A 15,161-nucleotide genomic window follows, 5' to 3' on the forward strand; every position below is an offset into this window, starting at 1 on the left:
TAGGGGCCATCCCATATTCCAAAGGTATCCCTGAGTTCATCTCTTACCTTTCCTTAGTGTCATATTACAGAAAGCAAAATAGTTGCAATTTGGGATATCTTGGAAGCCTCAGTAAAGCCTGCCTTCCATCCCTGACACTGGGTGGCCTGGTCTTTGCTGGCAGGGATAATCCTGTGCACTCCATCTCCATGCCAGGTCTTTTCAAGATTTAAACTCTACATCTACATATTCCTTGCATATCTTGATGACAGACCTTCCATTTTACTTAATATAAACAATGAGCGCACCAGGCAAGCCTGTAAGGGAGAGAGCAACCCATAATTAGGGCACTGTCAGGTACTTCTTGTGTGCAGTTGGACTCAGAGTCAGGTAAGTGACATTGCAGGCTCTGGTGGGAGTCAATTTAGTGGGCCAGGTTGATGCAAATACAGTCATACCTCAGCTCCCAAACACCTTGGAAGTCGAATGTTCCAGCTCCTGAACGATCAAAAACCGGGAGTGAGTGTTCTGGTTTTTGAACTTTCTTTTGGAAGCCGAACGTCCGACGGGGCTTCTGTGGCTTCTAATTGGCTGCAGGAGCTTCCTGCAGCCAATCAGAAGCTACGTTTTGGAAGTCAAACAGACTTCCGGAACTGATTCTGTTCGACTTCTGCGGTACGACTGTATTGGGATTGTGGGATCTATATACCATGGGAGGCATGATGTTTGATTTCAAGGAATCTTGGACTGCATTATATCACCTTTGTAAACAACTCTCTGGCAGCTTCTTGCTGGACCCTTTTTCCACCTTCTGTGGCCTGAGATGAAGAAGAAGTATCTTCTTGCACTCTGAAGCGTAAAACATTTATGGTATATGCTTTTGTGAGCTACAGTTCACTTCATCAGACGCTTGAAGTGTTATATTGAGTTACAGGTGTATATACATATATGATTTAGGGGAATTCTATACAGGGAGGTGAGATGGAAAAGAAATGTGGAAAAATACAGGCAGCGACTTAGCCTCTACCTGAGAAGAAATGGACAAGGAGCATTTTGTTCTTTCTTCTTGCTACAATAGAAATGGCTACCTCTCTCCAAATCCTCTAGAACAGAGTAGTGCAGTTAAACAAAGGTTGATATTTTTAAAAATTGCTAGGTAGCTACGCTTTTTCTTTTTCTTCTGCATCTTGGTTATTGTAGATTACCACTGATGTGCCAGCTTTAAAATTTTATTGCTTTTGGCAATTTGGTTAAGCAGGAGTTCTCCCCCCTCACCCAGTCTATCTGCCTTGGTGGTTTGTTTTCCTTTTCCTAACTACTGAACTCTCTGATTTGCTTTTAAACGGTTCGCGTCCTGCTCTTGGTTCATACATGAGCCTTTGTAGTTTGGAAATTCCCTGCTAGATTGCTTGCTTCAGCTGGGGACATAGAAGCCCAAAGTATCATTCTGTAATTTTTTCAAACTTCATGTCAGCTTCAACTATCAGCAAATGTACTGCAACATCCAACGTAGCTGCCCTTCTGAGTACCTAGCTGGAGAAATGCAGACTCTGGAGGCATGAAAGAAACAGATAACTACCCCCCTATTAAGAAGGAGAGAGCGTGCCTGAAAATATATTTGTTTATTTGTTGTGCGTGGGTTTTCTTAGACCTTCTGTGTCATTGCTTGGAAATTCGAAGTTAGAGCACTCACCTTATCTTCTGTGCCGTGTAAATAGCAAACATATTCTACAGTCTCACATACAGTGTTGTGCTTTCACCCACTTCCCTTTGGTCTTTCAGCCCCAATCCTTTTCTTCTTCTTCTGCAGATTGGGGCAGCAGTGGAGATGGGCTCAGTGGTATGTCTGTGTTTGGAAGCGCGAAACTTTTAATTCTGACTGCCAGCCTCTGTGCTCTAAAGCTTAAGGAAATATTTGCAAATCTTATGCATGTTTAACCAAAAGTAAAAGCAACAAGTGGAGCTTAACCTTCCCCTTTTGCTTGCTGGCTTGTGTGCCTTCTCGTGATACAGATATTTGTCCCAATAGCCTACTTCACCCAATTTTAGGTCCCCCTCCATGTGTTCTTCATCTCCCTTGTGACCCCACCCCTCCCATTTGCAGCCGTCCACTGCTAACATGTACCAATCTTCCCCCTTGTCACCATTCAGTGGCCCAGAACTCTGGTGGTGTGCTCTGCAACAGGGCATAAGCTGTTGTTCTGTGAGAAACATGGGCACGGGCTGCTTCCCTTGCATTGTGGCATGCCGTGTCAGGAATAGGCATGTGAACTAATTGGAGTCTCTGGCATGATATGTGTATGTTAGACTTATTTTGCTGACCCATACTTATTTTCCCCACTTTGGGTCTCTCTTGTGGCTGTCGCTCCACTCAGGTTGGCAGCAGCCCACATTCTCCTATCTCTGATTGCCTCTAGAGCCACCTGCCCCATCATCCCATTGGATCCTGAGATATGGCTATGCTTTTTGTTCTCTTTCTGGGAAGAGAAGCCTTAGTCTGCCAGGTGGGCACTTCTTTGCCTGCAGATTGCCCTGGGGACTGACCAGTGATTCATTAGGAGACTCTTCTGTCATCCTGGTGTCTTGTGTCACATCCACCCCACCCCGTGCTGTGATGTGCAGCCCATCACAACTAACATAGACAATTTCCTGGAACTCAGATGAATACTTATAAGGAATGCAGGTGGTTTTGTGCAGTTTAGTGGCCATGGCCCCCATGGTATCATGAGTTTTGGTGTTCCCTTGAGCTGCAGAGGAAAAGACTGGGGCTGAAAAACCAAATGAAACTGTGGGTGCGTGGAAGATAAGTCATGAGCTAGCACAATAAGTATGAGAGATATTTACAGCTTATGTGGCGCAGAAGTTAAGGTGGACACCTTAACTTAGAATTTCTGTGTGTTTTGATGCATGAGTGAATTTGTAAACATCTCAACTTTTCTTTTCAAAGCAGAGGTTTCTCAATCATGGAAAATTAATTAATAGTCTGACTGCTTAGGTGTGACATCGATACTATTCAGCGGTGCGTCTTCTGGAATGAAGATTGATCAGTGGAACCTATTGTGGTATTGCCACTTAAAAATATGAAAGCATTCATTTACACATTTTAACTATAAAGCATTTTTAATACACTTTTTAAATACAAGGTTTGCTTTGGCTCTCTTTTGTCAGTGATCTTAAAGAATGCCAATGTGAGCACTGATCACTGACAGGCAAGCTATATATTTAAAACAGCCGTGAGTTCAGCTACATTCAGCAAATCTCAGCAAAAGTTGGTGTGTTTGGATTAAACCCTCCCCCCCATCTTTCCTTGAGAACAATAAACCTCATGGGTTTGTGTAGAGCTGTCTGCATCTTAAGGCAGACATTACAGGGAGAAGTGTGGCGGTCTTTTGTTTTGGTGCCCATACTTAGCTTTTGTTTAACTGCAACTAGTGTACATGCAGTCTTTAGAAATGGATTCTCGTTTGGAAGCAAGTCAGTACTTCCACCCATGCAATTTTGTCCTTTTCTGCTATTGCTTCCTACCTTTGGGGAGAATATTTCAAGTTTTAAAGACCGCTTGCCTGGTAGAACTTGGTGCTTTTGAATACCTGATGGCAGCAGGCTCAGTTGAACTACTGCAGTATAAAACAGACATGTATTTCTTGAGCCGTTTTGTTCCCCTGCCAAGGTATTCTTTTGTGCTCACAGTCCACAGCCACCCACGCCTCAAAGCTAGCCAGACCCATATCTCATTTAACTTCCAAGCAAGGCTGCAGGCAGATATTACCTTCAACAGGGGTGCTGCACAAGCAGAGGCTGTTTCCCTAAAATAAAAAGTAAAACAGGTTGAGCAAACAAAAATAATAATATTTTTTTTTAAAAAAAAACTCTTCCAAATCACTGACAAACCATTTACTGGGTGAGAATCCTCTCTGGGAGAGTTCTTGTCTGGAAGGTGACAACCAGCAGGCCCAGCATGAACAAAGCTCTCCAGCAGAGACAAAGCCTGGGAAACTAAACTGCTCGTTGAATGTGTATCTGTCCACTTCCCTAGAAAATTCATCTTTAAAGCACACATTCCTGAAATAAGCAGGGGATTAAGAAGTTTGTTTAGTTATCAACGCAAGCTGCATTTAAAGCCCGACTCTCAAGTCATCCTGTCTTGTGACTGTCGAAGGAGGGCATAAACCCTTTGTGCACGATTAGCCAGCTTCTTTATAGGTCTGGAATCTCAGTAGCAGCGAAAGTCAGAATAAAGTCGCTTCCCCAAAGCAGAAGCTTACCTGAACAGCCAACACCCCTGAAGTGATGCTTATCCAAACCCAGTCTAACCAATGTGCAGACTACTGTACACCTTTATAGCTTCCTGAACAGGTAGTCTGAACACTGGGCAGGCGGGGCTGGAATCCAGAAGCTTCTCTTCCATGTAATCCCGTTTTGTTCTCCTTTTGTAGGGTTTGTTAAGTAGAGCAGTTCCAGGGGAAAAAACCTACTTTGTCTCCTCTGACGTGGCAAAGTCTGCGGCTGAATCCAGTCTGGAAAATGGTTGGGGCTGTTCAGGAAATCATAGAGGGGGGGCGGGTGTGAGGTTTGTGGCCTCTGTATAAAGGAAAACGTCACTTTTGGGATTCTGCGTGTGCATGGAGGGAGGGAGGCAGGCAGGCAGCATCTGGAGCTATAAACAATTCCAGATGTGGGGTTTTTGCAGAGAGGCTGCTCTGTGTGACTCATATGGGGGCCCCTCACCACTGCTAGCCTGCAACTTGTTAAAGAAAGCAGGGTTCTACAGCAAAAAGATTGAGGGAGCCTACTTTTTGCTTTTTCAAGTCTATTCTATGCTACCTCTTCCTTCCCAAAGTCCTGTATGGTGGATGTGGGGTTTCAATAGATTTCCACTGGCAAAGCCTTGTCCTTTTTCTAGTAAATGTTTGAACGACAGAACTCTAACATTTATACACTCAAAACAAGCAAGAACTGATTGCAGTAAGTGGCAGTAGCAAGAGCCTTATAAAAAAGAGACTAGCTCTGACTTTCAAATAACATTTCTAATGTTATTTAATGATGGAATGAAGCATGCTGGGTTAACATACTTGTGGATGGAATCCCTTATTAAGGGTTTATATGAGCACAGTGTGTGAACTTTGAACCAGACTCTTTAGGTCTGAATTAGAAGCTTGAAGCCTGGTGTGGGCATGCCAAATCTAAAACAGTTTACATTTAATCATCATTTTGGATGTCAGCAAATATTGTAAGATCAGATTTTCTTACTGGACTATTGAATGCCAGAACAAACCAACATGTATGACGTTTTGGGCTTTTCACCCTTCTTTATCCTCATAGGAAAAGGAGAAGAAATACATGCTCCCTCTGGACAACCTAAAAATTAGAGATGTGGAAAAAGGCTTCATGTCCAACAAGCACGTCTTTGGTATCTTTAACACAGAACAAAGGTAAGAGAAGTATGTCTCAATGCTTTCTGATTCATGAGAAGCCATTTTAGGACCTTAGGCTGAATTCAAATCTGGTAAAATTGCTGTGCTGCTCTGTCCTAAACCCCTAGCCTGCCTGGCCACAAGTCAGTATGTCAAGTCTGAAGTTCAATCCATGCAAGGAAAGTCCGAGGTCCAAAAGTCAGGAAACACAGTCCAAAGGTCAATCCAAGTAGGCCAAGTCTGAAGTCCAGCAGTCAAGATACAGTCCAGGGTCAAACCCAAAGCTCGGTTTAGGAGCATCCAAGCCAAGGTCTACCAACATAGGCAGTTAAGCAGACAGAGCACCTCAGCTCTGCTTCCCTTTTGTTCTTTTCATACTGATTGATGAGGCATGTGATCCTCACCTCTTCTAAGCCTACTCCAGCTGAGGAATCACACACCTCCTCCCAGAGCTAGCGAGCCTCACCTGGCCAGCTAGTGAGCTAGGCTGTGAGCCCTTGGCTGCCTTAGCCTCCTAGAGTGCCCCTCCTACTGCTCCCTATGCCTCAGAACCTGTCGTGTTCAGGGAAACAGGGGTCCCTCTGGCTCTGGTGATGGGTCCTGCTGCTCTGGTTTCTGTGCACTGACCCCCATCCCCTTGCCATCCTTCATCACTCTATGAGTACTTTCTTCCCCATCCCCTGCTTGCCCTGGTGTGTCGCAGTCCTGGCTACACCGATCACTGAGATCCTCTTTCTCCTCCCCATCATCCTGCCAGTTCATGACATGATCACACAGAAGGAGAGAGACTTTGTATGTTTCATAAAACACTCTCTCTCTCTCTCTCTCTCTCTCTCTCTCTCTCTCTCTCTCTCTGACACACATGAGAAGTGTGCTGCGTGTTCAGTCCAGGCTTAGCAAGTCCTGAGATCACATGTACACCAGAGGTTGATGGTACTTGGGTGAATTGCTTGTTGCACACGTCCTATTCAGAAAGACTTGATCTTGACACAGAAAGTATTGACTGACACTTTCTGCACTGTTGTCAGTTATCTTTAACGTCTTTGCTCATTGCCTGCTAAGTATTCAAGCTTAAAGAGTTTGACTTTACTCTCCTGTTCACATTATGTGATGGGGTTGGAGCTGCCTGAGCTAGGATTTTTCAAGGGAGTGGATCGCGGCGGAAAGACTTGGCTCTTTAAAAGACGATATTGTAAAGTATCTTCCTTGTCTTGGCTCAGTATGTGATTTGTCAAAAAATCTCCTTAAGAAAAGATATGGCAGGCATCTCTTACTAGGTCCAGCAGAAAGGTAAACCAAGGGAGGTGAGGAGTAGTAAAGTGATGAAGGTCTTGAGCACGGTTAGGGAATCCTGGGCCCACAGACAACAATAGGCCTGTTGGGCCTCCTAATTTGACCGGCAAGGCTGTTTCTTCCTAGGCACACCCACCTGCCACTCACCTGGTGTCACGTGTGGGATAGTAAAGTCATGCTTGCAAAGGAATAGGCAGTCTTAGAGTGCCCTCTTGAGTCTTCTGTTTTCAAGCACAGCATGCATGTGGTGCTGCTGAAACTTAGTGCTGCCCACAGTTTTGGCCAGGGCTCAGAACTGCAACTGTCAAATGTCACTAGCAGAGGATTGGCCACAATTGCATCTGGCCTGCTAGCCAAAGTGGTTCCCCATGTCTGCTTCGGAGTGTATGCCAAGACATTTAAGTGGAAGCAAAAAGCCAATGGAGACCATACTTCACTCTGTACATGCAACTATTATGGGCACCATTTGGCTAAGTAGAGTAGCACTCTATTCCATCTGTTGGGTGTTCCTACAGTCTCACATTCTATTGTGGCAATAGAGATTAGAACTTCAAGGTACTTAGAAAATAAAGGAATATATATATAACCTTCCTATTACAGGATTCCTGTTGCCTGATGTGGACTTTCTTTCACTAACCCAATGACATTTGTCCTTCTTCCACTCCTCTCTTTTCTCCTGCACCCCTAAACTAGGAATGTGTACAAAGACCTGCGTCAGATTGAGCTTGCGTGTGACTCCCAGGAAGACGTGGACAGCTGGAAGGCCTCCTTCCTCCGTGCTGGTGTTTACCCTGAGAAAGACCAAGTAAACATTTTTTTCCTTCAGCAGGAAGAGGGGGGTGGGGTTGTGCTGAAGGCCCAGTAGTGGTACTGTTGTACCAAGGATCTCCTAGCAGCTGCTGTTGCCTCTGGCTAGGAGCTACTCTCGCCAGTTAGAGGTTCCATCAAGTTGGGCACCGTACCTTTGATTGGCGGTAGTTTGCTGTCCAAAATCTTGGTAGGGTTTTCTTAGAAAGAGAGAAAGTTGGTAGAAACTTCAGCTGTCTTCCACCCATACCCACCTCCTGAAGTTGTGTGGATAAGGCAGTGCCATTCTAGATGTGGAAGGTAGTATCTGTGTAAGAGCTGTGAAGGATTCAAGAGGATGAGCCCAAAGCCCAATGAGCAAAGCAGGAATCCCTTTGTGCTTCTCCCAAAGCTATACAGGAAACGGTAATCTCCAAAGACTTGTGAGGGTAGCTGGGCATGCTCAGCCTAGGGAAGAGAAAGCTGATTCAAAGCACAAATTTTGAGGTTCTGGGTCAGGTGCGCAAGAGGCTGCTGTGATTTTAGCTGTATCAGCAAGAGCAAACCATACAGTGCAAGAATTAAACCCAATAATAAGGAAATAATTGTTCATTGCCAGCGGAGGGTAGGGAGAGAACACTTAGAATTCTCATTAAAATGTCAGTCAGCTAATAAGCACTGCAGATCTGGGTTAGTCCAAACTAAACCCATGCTATGATTACTGGGATATTTGGGGATGCAGAGATCCAATAATGACTTGAGGGCCTGAACTGGTACTCTCCCTGTACTGATTCTTCCATAGGTCACCTAATGCTGTCCAATTTTCTTCTGTGCAGGTGGAGAATGAAGAGGGATCCCAGGAAAACACCTTTTCCATGGATCCTCAGCTAGAGCGCCAAGTGGAAACTATCCGCAATCTTGTTGATTCATATGTTGGGATCATCAACAAGTCGATCCGGGATCTTATGCCAAAGACAATAATGCACCTAATGATAAACAATGTGAGTCATAGTTGGATATTTATTTGTTTATTGTCAGGGGCTAAGCAGATGTTGTTCCACCACTCTTCTGATGCACCATTTTTATTTTTATTTTTATTTTATTTTGCAAACTTAACAAAGAATGTAAGGGGAAGGAAGATCGGGGGAGAAGAATTGTTTAAAAAATAAAATAATAAATATAAAGTAAAAATAATACTGATAGTAACAGAAAAACACCATCAGGTCACATAATGGAATAAATTTGCCAGCAGTGCATGCATCTTAGGTTAAGCTTATAAGTTAATATAAGCCCTCTAGATGTCCAAAATAGGTAGTCACATAAAATTGACATCTATATGAAATATCTTCATATAGATGTCAATTTTATATGGATACCTATGGTCAGAGTCGTGAGGTCCTCAGACCATTGTGTAATAAATGGTGGGGATTTATCCTTCCAGGCTGAGTCTAAGTCTCTTAGCAAACATTAGGGCAGGCATAGGCAAACTCTGGCCCTCCAGATGTTTGGGACTACAATTCCCACCATCCCTAGCTAACAGGACCAGTGGTCAGGAATGATGGGAATTGTAGTGCCAAACATCTGGAGGGCCAGAGTTTGCCTATGCCTGCATTAGGGCTTTCAAAGTCCACTTGCCCTGCTATTAATCCCCATGCTATAACACTTTAACAAGTTGTTCTCGGCAGTATACCTCCAACACCTGCCAATATTAGACAATGCCTTCCCATAGAAACATTGTGGAGTCCAGTACTGCAGTGGCAGAGGCAAGGGTGTCTCTCCCCCACCCGCCACCACCCCACTGCAGGTAAAACTCATGACCAGGGTTAAGAAACTAGTCTGGCTCACGGTGTTACTCCAGCCTGAATATACCATTTCCAGCCCCGTCACATTTGGACAGTGTCACCTCTTCTTTGTGCTTTCCTTCCCCCATCCCCACAGACCAAGGATTTCATCCACTCGGAGCTGCTGGCCTACCTGTACTCCTCCGCAGACCAAAACAGCTTGATGGAGGAGTCTGCAGACCAGGCGCAGCGCAGGGACGACATGCTGCGAATGTACCACGCCCTGAAGGAGGCCTTGAACATAATTGGAGACATTAGTACCAGCACCATTTCCACACCGGTTCCTCCTCCTGTGGATGACACATGGCTGCAGTCAGGGAGTAGTGGGCATAGGTGAGTTGGGGTGGTGGGTTATCTGCTTCTGGTGTGCTTTATTTTTTTGTTAGGCACATGGGATGCGACCCCCACTTCAGTCAACAGTGGGTCGCACGAGGCTCGGGGAAAGCTCGCAGCGTAGCCATAATACTCAGTAGAGACCTGAACTTCACTGCCACAACAGTCCTCAAGGACAAAAAAGGCAGATTCATTTTCGCTAAAGGGACACTAGATGGCAAAATCAAACTGACAATCGGCTCCATATATGCCCCAAACGCGAAACAATTAGAATTCTTCCAGAAGACACTAAACAAATTCCTCTCCTTCTCTGAAGGGGAAGCAATCCTAGGAGGGGACCTCAATCTAAATATGAAAGGTATATCCCTGAAAGATATTCACCCTAGAACCCCATGGGCAACCTTCCTCCGAAGGAAACCCCCAACAACTAGGAACTCTTACAAGTTACTAAAAATGCTAAAAAACAGGGGTCTCTACGACATTTGGGGTGAGCAAAACCCAGGAGACACCAGCCATACATTCCAATCGGGACGCCATGGTACAGTGTCCAGACTGGACAGCATTCTACTCACACAGGGTTAGGCACATGGGATGGAAGCATAGAAACCAGCAAGGCCAGAAGTTTCAAGTGACCTACTGCCAGAACTCCAGGAAGAGCCCAAGCACCTGTATTTGGCCCACCGGCAATGTGATTTCAATACTTAACAACAAACTTGAACTTTGATCTATGCTTGTTGGTAGCCTTAAATCTTCAGTTGTCATTCTGCAGGGTCTTCATATAACACCGTTTGGTTCTGGGGCTGGTTGAACAAAATAACTCTTGTACAGAATGTGAAGCAGACAGTTCATACTTTAGCATATAGGGTTTGGGGTTGAACCTGATTGCATTGGCTTCATTTTGCTGTATTGTACGACACTAACTTACCTTCCCCGTCCTGGTGGTTTCTTTTTCTCTCTTTGGCAGCCCGACACCACAGCGCAGGCCTGCTTCGACTGTGTTGCCACCAGGGAGACCGCCAGCAGTGAGGGGCCCTATGCCAGGCCCCCCCTTGATCCCAATGCCAGCCGCAGGCCCTTCCTCTTTTGTGGCACCACCCATTCCGTCACGCCCTGGACCGCAAGGTGCATTTGTTGCTAATAATGACCCTTTCTCAGCTCCTCCTCTGATTCCTTCACGACCAGCACGTGTTCCACCCGGCATCCCTCCAGGTGTGCCCAGGTAAGGCATCCTTCAGGTTCTCCTCTCTTTGCTGCTAGAGCAGGTACTATAGCAGCAGCTCTAGAGCTGGGATGATGAACCTGTTGCTGCCCATTTGTTGGGCTGTAGATCCCATCATCCCTGATCATTTGCCATGATGGCAGGGACTGATGGGAACCGGAGTGCAGCAGCATCTGGACTCTAGAGCTTATGAGTCTTAATTTCTTTAACCCTGTATAACAATTTCTCTATTATCAAAATGGAATGGGAGAATTCAGACCTGAAAACTGGAACATGGACCATGCAATATGTTAGCGTGGTACAAGTGCCTTAAAACAGCTGCCTTAGAACAGAGGAAATATGTGAAAGCAGGATCTGGTGTAACCTTTCCCTTCAGGGCTAAAGAGCTGCTTCTGCATTTTTCTCTCACTTTTTTTATTATATGCTTTATTGAGTTTAAAAAGAAGTAAGAAACAGAAGTTTATCCAGAAAAGAGAAATAAAAATGGTAACATTTGTTACATCACATCACCTTACGTTCTTCCTGAGTTTCTAGCAACTTCCCATCACCCCATTATGTAGCTACCACTTACTCTATCTAGTGCACTGTTTATTTTTGTTTCCTTTTGTTAATTTTCATCAATATAATATTCTCTTATAATTATCCATCATACTACAGAAGTCATTCTAGACCTGCCACTGGCGTCATGTTATTACAGTAATCCTTGATATATTTTTTTATACATGTCCCATTTCCTAGTAAATGTTTGATCAGTATGACCTCTCAGTTTTTCTGTCATTTTTGCCAGCTCGGCGTATTCCAACAGTTTACTTTGCCACTCCAGCTTTGATGGAATTTTCTGTCCTTTCCAATTCATAGCGATTAATATTCTTGCAGCTACCGTGATATACAAGAATATTTCTCTCGCATTTTTAGGGATGTCTGGGCCTAGTATCCCCAGGAGGAAAGCCTCTGGGTTTTTTTATGAAGGGTACCTTAATCATTCTTTTGAGCTCATTATAAATTACCTCCCCAAATTCCTTTATTCTCTTACATGTCCATCACATAGGTAACATTGAGCCTTCCACTTTCCCACATCTCCAGCATTTACTTGACATGTCCTTGTACATTTTAGATAGTTTTAGTGGTGTCAAATACCAGCGGAATTGCATCTTCATAAAATTATCTTTCAAGGTGTAGCATGTGGTGGTTTCATGTTAACCTTCCATAGATTTTCCCAGGCACTCATTGGGATGCTATAGCCAAAATCTTGGGGCCACTTGACCATTACAGATTTTACCTCCTCCTCCATGAGGAGAGAGTTTTCACTTTAGAGTTAATCAGTTATTTTTCTAATCTGGAGGGTTCTGTTGCAAAGCCATTTCTTTTGTCTTCTTTTGAAGTTTTTTAGTTTCAACTGGTTTTCTTCCTCTTTTAATAATACTTTGTATATTGGCCAATTCCCTTTCATATTTTTTTCTTCACGGCTAATGCTTCAAAGGGAGATATCCACCATAGAGTTCGATCTTTGTATTTTGCCCAAACCTTTGCCCAGATCTTTGTATTTTGCCCAAACCACATAGAGAAATTTCCTTATAATTTGATTTAATTTTTTTGTGGATCTTAACTTTATCATAACCTAAGCAGACATGCCAGCCATACCAGTTGTCATGTTCTTCCAGGTCTAGAAGGCCTGTGTGCTGTAGTATACATCATTCCCTGATCCAGCAGAGACAGGCTGCCTTGTAATATAATGTCAAATCTGGCAGGGAAAATCCCCCTCTTTCTTTGATATCAATTAACAGTTTATGTGTAATCCTGGGCTTTCCCCCCTGCCAAATATGTAGAGATGTCTCGTTGCAAGTTTTTGAGGCAGCCTGTCACTCCAATCCCAGGGATTGTCTGAAATAGGAAAAGCATTTTTGGTAAGACATTCATTTTAATGGTGGATATTCTCCCCCCAAAAGATAAATTTAATCTGCTCCATATTTTTAAATTTCTTTTAATTTTAATCCAGGTTTTAGCATAGTTATCTTTGAATAAATTGATGTTTTTTGGCGTAATCCATATTATTGACCAAGAGCTTTGTTTTGGAACGGTTTAATTTGAATCCCACTACCTGCCCAAAGTTCTTATTTATTTCTAATACCTTTAATAAACTTCCTTTTGTATTCTCTGTCATAATAATAAGATCATCGGCAAACGCCTTTCGTTTATAAGCTTTCTCTCCTAGTGTTATTTCTTTTATGTTTTTGTCTTCCCTTATTTTTTTATTCAACACTTCCATTACCAAAATTAATATTAGCGGGGATAGCGGACATCCTTGCCTTGTCCCTTTTCTTATTACACAGTCTTCTGTAATGTTGCCATTGATGATGATCTTGGCCCGTTGATCGGAGTATATAGCCTCTATTCCTTTACAAAACTGTTCACCGGACTCCATTTGTTGCATCATTCTTTTCATAAATCTCCACGAGATGTTGTCAAAGGCTTTCTCTGCATCCACCAGCATTAGTACTGCTGGTTTGTCACTTCTGATTTCTAAATATTCCAACACGTTAATGATATTTCTGATGTTATTTTGCACTAGGCGTCCAGGGAGAAAGCCGGCCTGGTCTTCGTGAATGATGTCTTTAAGAATCGTCTTTAATCTTTTTGAAAGTATGTCGGCAAATAATTTATAATCATTATTTAAAAGGGATATTGGCCGATAATTTGAAACAATTGTTAAATCAGTTCCCTGCTTGGGAATTAAGGTTATAAAGCTTTCTGTCCATGATTCCGGTAGTTTCCCAATCTTTACTATGTCATTCATTGTGTCCTTCAGTGGTTCAAATAGCGGTTCTTCTAGCTTTTTATAATAATTTGCGGATAGGCCATCCAGGTCCGGGGCCTTCCCTGATTTTGCTTTATTGATTGCCTGTTGAACTTCCAATGCAGAAATAGGAGAATGTAAGAGACTGAGTATCTCCTTTGAGATCTTTGATAAATTGTTCTGCCCTAAGTATTCTTCGATTTTATCATGATTTTCTGTTCCTTCCCTGTATAGTTCTCTATAAAAATTTACAAAGCTTCAATTAATTTCCTTTGGGTCGTCAGTTATCTTTTCTCCAATTTTAATTTTATTTGTTATCCTGTCATTCTGGTTGTTTTTAACTGCCAAGCTAAGAGTTTGCCAGGTTTATTTGCAAATTCAAAGTTTCTATGTTTTAATATTTTAATTTTTCATTCAATCTCTTGGTTAATAATCGTTGAAAATTGTGTCTGGAGCATTTTAATATTCTCTGGTTTCACCTCAGATCATAAAAATCTTACGCCATTTTTTCCTCTCCTTTGGTGCTCAAGAGTCGTCATGTTTCTTAAAACTGCATATTCTTCCTTGAGTGGAATTTCTTTTCTTTCCCTGTTGCAGGCTTTGCAGAGGAGGAAGCACTCTCCATTTTGAAGCTCATATTTAGTGGAGTGTATTATGGGAATATGTCTAGTTTTGAATTAGAGACTCATCTAAGACAGCAGTGCTAGCAAGCAGACTGGTTTCTGTAGCCAGTGCTGTGTTTATTTCTCAAAACAACAGAAAAGCAGAATTTAGCTCCTTGAGAATTTCAAGTTTCATCTTGAAACTGCTAGCTCTTACGACTTCAGAGATGTGTGTGTGTAAAAAATAAAGAGAGGAAAAAAGGAGGAAAGCCTTGTAGCCACCTGTGTAGCCAGCCACCTCCACAAAGTTAGCAGAAGCAGAATAAACTAATCTACACAGTAATCTACACACTTTGCAGAAGTTAGTGTATCTTTTTGCAGAATTTGGTTTATCGTCACACAGAATTTTTTAATATAGAAATAGATTACACCCTGAATATTTTATTATATCAGTATATTGGGCAGTCTTAACATCATATGGTGTTTGCGGGGGCAGGGACAGACAGAATACAGTGCCCTGGTACTAGTCATTGTGTTATTGAGCTGGCTTGTTCTCTGAAGGAGCTGTACAATCCAGTCTCTCGCATACCCTGCATAATGTTCACCCAGAACCACACCTTCAGAGTCAAGCAAATTGGATTTTGGTGTCGATCCAAGTCACCCCTACTAGTCATACCAAAGGCAGACTTTTTTTCCCAGACAGGTGAAATAGTGGGAGGTTGAGTGGTTCTAAGCTGTCTAAAGAATAGTGATAAATGATGGCTTCTACCACTTCTATTTGTTGGCTAAATGTGCCACAAAATGTACTATTCTGGGCATAGAATTTCCCAGATTAAGTGGGATAGTGGAGTGGGCATGAGAGCTGTGGGCATTAGCTTCACTTAACAATATTTCACAGTG

At 43.0% G+C, this 15,161-nt stretch overlaps 1 protein-coding gene across 14 annotated transcripts in view; it reads left to right on the forward strand.

The window, feature by feature from the left end:
* DNM2 (dynamin 2) overlaps window positions 1-15,161 on the forward strand; it is a 62,849-nt gene that overhangs the window by 45,442 nt on the left and 2,246 nt on the right. For 11 of the 14 annotated variants that reach the window (XM_083593141.1, XM_083593131.1, XM_083593139.1 and 8 more), the window contains 5 exons: window positions 5,302-5,411; window positions 7,380-7,491; window positions 8,309-8,473; window positions 9,411-9,646; window positions 10,611-10,865. In XM_083593141.1, coding sequence (XP_083449267.1) covers window positions 5,302-5,411; window positions 7,380-7,491; window positions 8,309-8,473; window positions 9,411-9,646; window positions 10,611-10,865 — 878 coding nt within the window. Of the gene's footprint in view, window positions 1-5,301; window positions 5,412-7,379; window positions 7,492-8,308; window positions 8,474-9,410; window positions 9,647-10,610; window positions 10,866-13,434; window positions 13,506-15,161 lie in introns of all 14 variants that reach the window. The other 3 variants (XM_083593144.1, XM_083593132.1, XM_083593133.1) reach the window with 1 other exon arrangement.

Source organism: Podarcis filfolensis (assembly GCF_964270895.1).
Source record: "Podarcis filfolensis genome assembly, chromosome: 17".
Lineage (NCBI taxonomy): Eukaryota > Metazoa > Chordata > Lepidosauria > Squamata > Lacertidae > Podarcis > Podarcis filfolensis.